The 9,767-nt window shown below is 42.3% G+C and overlaps 1 protein-coding gene across 2 annotated transcripts; it reads left to right on the plus strand.

Moving 5' to 3' along the window:
• The first annotated feature begins 817 nt into the window (after positions 1 to 817).
• On the plus strand, positions 818 to 8,767 carry lfng (LFNG O-fucosylpeptide 3-beta-N-acetylglucosaminyltransferase). Of its 2 annotated transcripts, XM_079415208.1 has the most exons (8): positions 818 to 1,362; positions 5,714 to 5,762; positions 6,005 to 6,107; positions 6,204 to 6,357; positions 6,513 to 6,598; positions 6,686 to 6,851; positions 6,937 to 7,022; positions 7,126 to 8,767. In XM_079415208.1, exons 1-8 carry the CDS (start codon positions 943 to 945, stop codon positions 7,190 to 7,192), a joined length of 1,131 nt encoding a protein of 376 aa, XP_079271334.1. In that variant the 5' UTR covers positions 818 to 942; the 3' UTR covers positions 7,193 to 8,767. The 2 variants fall into 2 exon arrangements, with proteins under 2 accessions (XP_079271334.1, XP_079271333.1); XM_079415207.1 differs by having other exon boundaries at positions 874 to 1,362; positions 6,513 to 6,851; positions 7,126 to 7,305.
• Positions 8,768 to 9,767: the final 1,000 nt, after the last annotated feature.

Consider the following 9,767-nt stretch of genomic DNA (forward strand, 5'->3'; position numbering starts at 1 on the left):
TTCAAATCATTATGTTTAAAAATACATATTTCATCTATAGTTATTGCCATGTTTACTGTTTTAGTCATAATACAATTTAAAGTGGTTCAAAAAGTGCAATAAACTCATCTTAAGCTGCAATTGACAATAAGACAGCAATAAACTTACTTTTCAGTTCTTTAGTGCATTTAATCATTTACACCTTCATTTTCTTCATGCAAAAAAGGCCAGAGACATGTTAAAATCTGTGCAACACTTTCTCTCTCTCTCTCTCTCTCTCACTCACACACACACACAGATTTTTAGTGGGAAATATGACCCCATTAATGTATTCTGGATAGACCTATATGCTTAAAGAGACATGTTAAAATGAATTAAATCTGTGCTACATTTTTTTTTTTTACAAAAAATAATAATAAAAACAAACTACTAAAAAATAAACAAAAAGGTTGCAACAATAATTACCTTAAACATAAGACTTTAAATAAATAAATGAATGTTGTTTCCACCTAAAACTGATACACACATTTAGGCCAATAAATTTGTACAATCATTTTCAGCCCTGCTCCTGATAATGAAAAACATGCAATTAAGAGTGATTATAGCGCATGCATTCATAGTTTGTTTTATAAGAGCATGTACTTTGAAAATGTTTACGCCTGTTTGTGCTCTTCACCCTCCCCCCTCTTTGTCCCTCGCCTGCTGTCCTTTAACGCGTCCTCCCATTGACAGTCTCTCTCTGCGGTTCCCACAGCACAATAGCCATCAATGCCCCGCCCACTGGGCGTGACCAATGCTGTGGGCAGTTTATAAAAGCCCCTCCGAGTTACAATGAAGAGACTCTCTCAGCGCTGTTGTGTTGCAGTCGGATGACACGCTTGTTTTTTAGAGTAGGCTATTATTTAGGAGGTTTAGGTTAATGCTGTATATATTACAAAGAGAGCGTCCTTCTCTTAGAGTTTAATGAACATGTCGAAAGCGTACAGCAGGAAAGCTGTGCTCTCCCTCGCGGGGGCGTCCGTCACCTGTCTGGGGCTGCTGTTATTTCTGTCCCAGCATCAGCGGACTCAGATGGACGGGATGCAGAACGAGAGTGAGGTCGGCTTGCGCTCGCTCCAGAGTCTGGGGGAATCAGAAGCTGATGATGGAGGCCAGCCTGAGCAGAATGGAAAGAAAGGATTCTCTGCCTATTTTTCCAAGCTGAGCCGTAGTAGGAGGGAAGCGGATAAGCCCACCGAAGCGTCCGGAGCGACGACAGACGCGCCGCCGGCTGAGGACATCAGCGCGGTTGACATCTTCATCGCAGTGAAGACCACTAAGAAGTTTCACCGGTCCAGACTGGATCTACTGCTGGACACCTGGATATACAGAAACATGCAGCAGGTATGTCCGTTTATGCGTTTACAAACTGTCTGCATAACTTGTTGCACTCTTTGGTTACATATTTTACCAGCTGGAAACTTTGAAACAAAGGGGATGTTTTTTCGTGATATTAATGATAAATGGTGGATTACAATGGTCTATTTGTGGATTATAAACAAATAGATTTACATTTAAATGTAGCTTAAATATTTTATTATTCATTAATACAATTTCACATATGCATTTTTTTTTGTCTAAATGGTTGCAAGTTTTTTGTCCTCTTACATTGTCACTTTACCTGTGAACATTGTTGTTTCCTGTTGAACACAGTGGTGTATTGGTGTTCCTCTTTAGAGACCCTTTGAATGATTGCATTTATTAGTATACATGTTAATAAAGAACTGATTAAGTAAACAAATGTGTGAATAACAGTAAAAATAAAAATAAATGTTGGTCAAACCTATCATCAGACAATCTATAGTATTATTATCTACAAGCAGGACCACAAAACAAACTCAGATGTTGTACATTGTTATTAAGGGACCAAAAATCCATTTATATATGCCTGGCATATTAAAAAAGACATTATTAAATTCAGATTCACAGTGCTGTCTGTAGCAAACGCTGTGTTGCTCACAGTACGATGGGTGGCTGTAAGTTCCCCCCCTTTCTCCCCTCCTGCTCCATTGTTTGGGGTGTCCCCGCAAATATGCCAGGGCTAAGGATGCATCACAGCAGCGGCTTCAGAGCTGTCCCCTTCTCAGCACTAACAAAGCGTCTTTCTGAAGGGGGAAAGAAAAGCTTTGCCAGCCCCTTGTCTCCCACTCTCCATGGGAACAGGGGATCTGGAGCAGAGGCTGGGTCAAGCTACCCAAGCGGTGGGAAAAGAGAGTCTTCGTTATGGAGATGCTGGGGGGCACAAAGGGACAGCATCTATAGGCAAGGGAAGGCTTTTCAGCAGCATGCCGAGTGGCTCACAGTATGAAAATACAGCTCTGAGAAACAGGCCTCTTTTGCAGCCAGCACAAAAGCACTCTCGGCACTTCGACAGCAGCGAGTGCAGAGCAGTCAAAGTGATTTTATCCACCACCCAGAGTAGTTGCTCATACATTTTGCAAAAGTCAGTTTAATTTGCCTCGGGGCTCTGTCACAATCCGTTTCCCTCACACCTTAGACAAGAGGGGTTTTTATTATTGTCATTTGAATATGACACAGCCATAGCAACACTTTTAGATGCCCGCAGCGTCTCAGTACAAAGAACATTATGTTTGTGACGTTTCTGTGAATATCAAAGCGTGTGGAAAGTGGAAATTTAAATCAGACCACTTTAGCCTCTGTACTCATTCAGTCAGCTCGGATTTGTCTTTCACTATCCAGCTAAACTGATATGACCACTACAGGCTATAGGCGAGACTGAAAACTAAGGCTAAGTTTGCTCAGTACAGGAGTTGATGGAAGTTAAACCACAGCAGAGAGAGTTAACAGCAGGGATTAATAGCAGCAGCTGGTGGGGAGCAGCGCACACATAAAAGACCAGCACAGCCCAGAATACAAGGGGGAGTTCCTGGAGAATGAGCGCCAGGTGGCTGGGTTTCAAAGAACAAAAGATGGCTCTAATGCCAGCTATATGAATCCTCACATTCTCAACATGTGCACATGGAGAGCCGCTCTCAAATTATTTCTATATTCATCCATGCAACACCTGAGTACATTAATTCCCAATTATTGTCATCTGAACAGCCGGGGTTTATCCCAAGGACTCCGGTGTTCCGTTTGGCCGCTTGCCACAATGGCTGGCACCAGACAAGTGTTTCAGCGGGCCAGACATTGTTAGACCCACAGCATGGGAACTTTGTCACGTATGTTAAGTGAGATGATGCATGACCGACACTGTGAATGTGTTCATAGGGGTTAGAAACTTGTGTAGGAAGGATTTCCAACCCGCTTACCTACTTCAGGTGCTGCCTTGACGGATGATGAACAGTTCGCTGTCTTGGGCTGTTTACATGTAAACATTGAGAGTAGATCCAATCTGTGCCTGCTGTTGACACTCATGGCAGCCTGTGGCTCTTCTTGGTGGGAAACTGTCTTGTCTTTGTTTAGAGTTAGTCACAGTCATCTAGAAGCTCCCTTAGCTTAGTTATTACACTGGAATTATCAGTATTTTTCTAAGAGAATGAAACCTAATGCTCTGTTGCTTTCTGAGCACTTGTTTCTGATTATTAAAAGCATGCTTTGTAATTGTCTTGACTTGATGAGTCAGTACTCTTGAATAGTGTTATTCTTTTCAGTCAGATCTGCTCCATTTTGAATTGTTCACGCTGCAGCTTCTGGCTTCCGCTGTTTCTCTAAATTTCCCCCCTGGAACAATGCAGCTTCCCCAGCGAGAGAAATTCACAACAATGAGAGAACAGCCTGTGCCGTGGCTGCGGTATCCGTTGTCCAGTTACACAGAATGCCATTCAGATCAAATGCACACTTGTTAGACACAAATGAAGTGCCATGACCAACCTCATTATCTCTATCTGAAATACTTAACTGCATTACTACTCACTGTTTGTAGCAGTAGCTTCTCTGGGTTGAAGACTAGACAGTGAAAGCAGTGCAGATCTGTTGTTGCACGAGTCTGTGCAAGTTTCTGGTCTCTGATTGGCACAGGTAGAGGGAGCAGGGCTGTTCGGTGTTTAATAGAGGGAGTTACATCTCTCTACTTCCTTCCCGGGTAGAAGGAGACAGACAGCCAGGCTCCACGCTCAGCCTACCCTCTGCCAGACCTTCCTTTGGCGGGGTGGGAAGCCCTACCAATCTCTGCCTGCTCAAACAACCAAACCCTCATCCTTTCTTGTGTGCCGAGAACGCTGGGAAAACTGTATATTGAAGAAAAGACTTGACATTTATGAAAGAAACCACAAAAGGGTCATTTTGGCTCACAATATCTTCAATAAAAGGGAAACTGAGAAACAAAGCCATGTGCCACGAGAGGCCTCTCTTTAGTTAACCACTGCAGCTGTATGCAAATCCAGGCATATTTGAGATTTACCCAGTGACAGCTTTACCCACTCCTCATTGTCTCTGTGCATAGGGACAGTGGGAGCAGGGATGGGGGTGAGTGGCCACACACACACACATTGTAATGCACTAATCAGCTCTGAGGTTTCTCTCTCTGTCAGTGCCCAGTCTGCCTTGGCAGCTGCCTGTGTGATTAGTCTGTCCTTTCAGCGGAACTCTGCGCAAACAGCGCCAGCCTCTGATCCTTTACCCGGTCCAACCGCCCGCCCTCCCTGAACAAACATCGGCCTTGGGCCTTGGCCCCAGAGTGCCGCACTAAACATCTGCTCAGAGTTTGTTCTGCAAACCAATCAAACATTATCTGGCAATGTTTGAACGTTCAAGAAAATGCAACAGTGAAAAGGGGGAATGAGTCCACGTGCATGCATGCTGGCATTTGAAAGGCAACAAAAAAATGAATTCACTGTTGAGATAAAGATCACAAAACAGCTGAAGCTCATAAGAGAAGAATTTTGTAGTGTAGGTGCACATGTTCAAGGCCAGTTGGGCGTGGGCAGGTTGACCTGTTCAGACACGTGGCTGTGATAAGACGGCGGGTGGCAGGTGTTGTTTCACCTGAGGTGGAAAGCAAACAGGTTAACGGCAGTGCATGGCCAGGGGCACGCCGCCTTTTCATCAGTCTGTCTGAAGCGTGTGGCGGCGTCTTCTCAATGCCTCCTTTGAGCCGGGGCTGCCGCCTTGCACCTGCTCTGTCTTATCTTCCACAATGAGCTCCTAATCCCACCCCTTCTATTTTAACGTTAACAAAACCCTGAGGGGTCAGACGTCAGTGAATGCACACTGGTGTGAATGTATATTCATCAATTGGAGTATGTCTGGGAGAATGGGACCTGGTGCTTCTTTCTTTTCTTCCAGATGACTTAGCCATTCCTTTTTGGGACATGTCTGAAGAGGATAGAGGGATGAGGAATAGAAAGACTTGGGAGGTGGTCAGGGGCAATGGAATGGGGGTGGAGTGTTAGGGCGGTGGGGGTAAGTAGGGTGGTCTGCTCCCAGCTTTGTTCTGGGCCTGGGATGCTTTGGGGTGCGGAGCAGTTGCCATGGAGAGATTGACAACAAGAACAAGGGGCCTTTATTTTGGGGGGCAGAGTTTGGCTTGTTTAACTTGCTGAGTTTTCCATGGCGTAAAACCCAGACAACAGTTCCTAATCAGTCCGCTTGGAATAAATAGCTCTCCAAGACACATGATTCCAGTTTGGAACGCGCCAATTCCTGTTTCGTCTTTGCTCTAGTGCAGTGATTCATTGATGAACTTGTGTGACTCCATTGATAGAGCTAACCGGGCTTTGTCTTGTTTTCGCAGACATACATCTTCACGGATGGCGAAGATGAAGAACTGAAGAAGAAAATAGGTGAGTGCAGCTTCCTCAAGCGGAAGTCACAAGACATTCCCACTTTGATATGCACATAGTTTGGACTCAGCCTTCTAATCCTCTTAAAAACTTGTGGTTAGCTAAAGGCTTTTGGGGGAAGATGGTATTAGGGCGCGTGCAGAGTCACCTGACCTCTTAGATAATGGGCATTTCTCAATTGATAGACATAAGTGGAGTATTACGTGAGCATTGACAAAGTATCTGTCCTCTTGTCCACACAGGAAGCCATGCTATCAACACCAACTGCTCGGCTGCCCACAGCCGCCAGGCTCTGTCCTGCAAGATGGCTGTTGAGTATGACAAGTTCATTGAGTCTGGAAAAAAGTAAGCATTGCATGATTACGGTCACATTTTAAATACTTGTTTTAGTGTCAAACAAAACCATATTGGATGTTATAATGATATCTCTGTCTGGTTTAGGTGGTTCTGTCATGTGGATGATGACAACTATGTGAACGTGAAGACACTGGTGAAGTTGCTGTCCAACTACCCTCACACTCAGGACATGTACATTGGGAAACCCAGCTTGGACAGGCCGATTGAGGCCACAGAAAGACTTGGGGACAACAAGATGGTAGGTCATCCAAAAATATCCTAATTTCTTATATATATATATATATATATATATATATATATATATATATATGTATATATATATAGATACACTGGTTGTAAAGATTAAAAGGAGCGTTAGGAATATATACTGATGCTTTTGTTTCTTCATTGCAGAGACCTGTCAATTTCTGGTTTGCTACGGGAGGTGCAGGCTTCTGTATCAGCCGAGGGTTAGCTTTGAAGATGAGCCCCTGGGCAAGGTGCAAAAACCTCTCAACTATCCTAATGCAGTATCTAAGAGCATATTCAATGTTTTATGTTGACTTAATTTACTCTTTTTATGACAGTGGTGGCCATTTCATGAACACTGCCGAGAAGATCCGTCTTCCTGATGACTGCACCATTGGCTACATCATCGAGTCAGTTCTTGGGGTCCCTTTGACCCGAAGCAGCTTGTTCCACTCACACTTGGAGAACCTGCAACAGGTGTCCAAATCAGAAGTACACAAACAGGTGAGGAACTTGATACAGGTACTTTTTAGTTCTGTATAATGCAGTATAGTTGTATTAATGCAGTGTTTCATATCATTTCATTTAGATTACTTTGAGTTATGGAATGTTTGAAAACAAGAGGAATATCATCAACATGAAAGGGGCTTTCTCTGTTGAGGAGGACCCATCCAGGTAAGACAAGTTCTTAACTCTCTAGATCACATTTGGATTTTGCTCTTATCTATATTTTGCGTGCACGTACAAATCTAACCTCTGTTTTTCAATCCTCTCTTAGGTTTAAGTCAGTGCACTGTCTGCTGTACCCAGACACTCCGTGGTGCCCTCCTCAGGTTGCCTATTAAAGTGACCGGCTCCTCTGTTGTATCCTCGTCCCTCACTGCCTCGGTATCTGAAAGGCATGAGGGACCAGTGTGGTATTGGGCCGTGTGGCCGCTGCGTTTACTCTGCAGTGGCGCATGGCCTTCCGTGGTTATACTGGGCTGCTGTGCGGCCCGCCTTTAAACAGTTCCTTCCTGCCTGGTGCCTGAGCTTCCTGTCCAACTCAGACATTACGAAGGGCCTGGCTTTCAGAAGGACGCTTTCAGCGCCAAGCTTTGCAGGCAATCAACTGTGCTTTATGTGATTTACTGTTGCTTGTATCCCATTTGCAATTCTCATAGAATGTAACTTTCTAGTATACCCAAGCCTTTTGCCAGCTTTATATGCTTAGTTTTAAATTCTAATTAGCAAATTAGCGCATACTTTATATTTTATTCTCTCCAAATGCGTTCAGGATGTTCTTTCCCTCAGGTTTGATTTAATGATTGAGTTCTTTAAAATATTCGGAGGAAATCAGTAACATATGGGTGCTTTATTATCTAGTTCTAAAGGACTCCGGAAAAAATTAATGAGATGAAGGTCCACTTTTTTTGCGAATTGATTTCTTTGATTGTCAGTGTTATTCTAATTATTATTGCTATTAGTTTTTTATGACATTTTGTGCTGGCAATAGGCAAATTTCCCAAATATGCTGTCAGGTTATTTTAATCTGTGGTGTATGAGGACTGAGCACTTTTCTCCCTGAATCCTCTGGGCATTTTAAGGTGATTGAACTGTTATATCTTAAAGGTGTGTGAAAATGTATCAAGTGCCCAATTTTTTAGATCTTTGTATTATTTAATGCCAATGCATTCACACTTTTGGCATGATTTATTATTATATATATATATATTTTTTAGCTTTGCTCAAAGATGTACTGAAGTGGGAGTTACACAGCTTGGTGTAAAATACCTGTTGGTTGCTCAAGTAAAGTATCTCCTAGCCATCGCTTAAGGCCGTTTACTCTTTTGAATTGGAACCAGGGCCACCGTCAACACAATGTACTTTGTTAAAACAGATGGCAGCTAAAGTTTAAGATGTGTTTATTACACAGATCTGAGTTCTCTGATCCCTTTTGAACAGCCTGGTCTGGCTTAGAGCCACAGTTTTCTCCATTCCTTCACGGCTGACAGTTGGACATCACTATGCCAACTATACAAAACATGTTAAGTGAGAGCTTTACATGAGCAACAACAGAGATCCTAACAGAGTTGCAGTTTCTCTATGGGAGTGACCCATATTGGGTGAGCCTGTATATTTTATTTTAAAGCAGTATTTATGTACTGTGCCATTTCAAAACAATTGTATTTGTACATAATTGTTTAGATATTATATGCATTTTGGTCACCTATGGATCAGACCTAGTTCTGATGATTCCTCTAAAATGTTTTTTAATGCTCTGAATTTTGCTAATGGCTGTAATTTATATTCCAGTATCTGGATTCTTTGTTCAAATGTTGTCCTCTCAGGGATCACAATCCTGATATTGTTACCATGCGCCGCCTTGGTAATTCACCATTCAGCTTTTGAATAAAGCAGCATATTCGCTAAGAAACTTTACTGCACTGTTGTTTTTCTTTCAACTGACACACTACATACATATTTCAGGTTTCAGGGTGTAGTTCACCTACGGTTAAAACCTACAACACATACAAAACTTAATTTTTTGTCTGTTTCTAACACAAATTTATCATATGAATAATATAGACCACAAGCCACAATGAACGTATGGTGATCGGGCACTGATGTACTTTTTGAAAACATTTCCTTCCATTGAGTAATCAATAACATAATTTTCATTTTTTTTGTTGAACTATCCCTTTCAACAACATCTAAGGCAAACCGTGAAAAGGACACACTCACTATTATAGTGCAACACAGGCAACTTGCATCAATCATTTGGAGTAAAATCAGTGCCAGACCGCAGAGGTTCAGAGGCCAGTGTCTCTTACTCTGTCAAAACTGTTGTGAACTGTTACTAAAGCATGCAAGCAAAACAAACTCGGCCTCTCGTGGGTTTCGAGTGCTGGCACTGACCCGTTCTGTGTTGCTTGTATTAATGAAACGCACTTGAAAGTTTAGTCTCACTCACACATAATTTATTATTCTACAAGAATTGCCATGGGAAAGAACATTTCCTCACTACCCGACCTTTCAACACACTATACAGTCATGCCATTTGAGGCCTGGAAAATATAGGGGAGAGCAATAAATTGTCAATTGTCAATCATAACTGTAGTACACGTTTTGTACGTCACATTTGGAGATATAGAGTGGCAAGTGCTATTTATATGGAAATAGTTTGCCATACTTATTTTTTGGCCTGGTCTGGTCTAGATAGAGTGTAATGTGCATGCTCTTTATAGTCAGAATCAGTAATATGTGCAGCAAAAATGGGAAAAGCCTAGAAATGAAGCTTGATTTCTTTCTTTGGATGACTTAATACATTATGAAGACTTGCATTGCTTCAAATAAAAGCATTCCTTCACATAAACAGGAGGTCAACAACAGAGATGTTGTAAATGTTATTGCAAGATGATACAAATCCTTTTATTCCTT

The sequence above is a fragment of the Barbus barbus genome, assembly GCF_936440315.1.
Source record: "Barbus barbus genome assembly, chromosome: 4".
NCBI classification, from domain to species: Eukaryota; Metazoa; Chordata; class Actinopteri; order Cypriniformes; family Cyprinidae; genus Barbus; species Barbus barbus.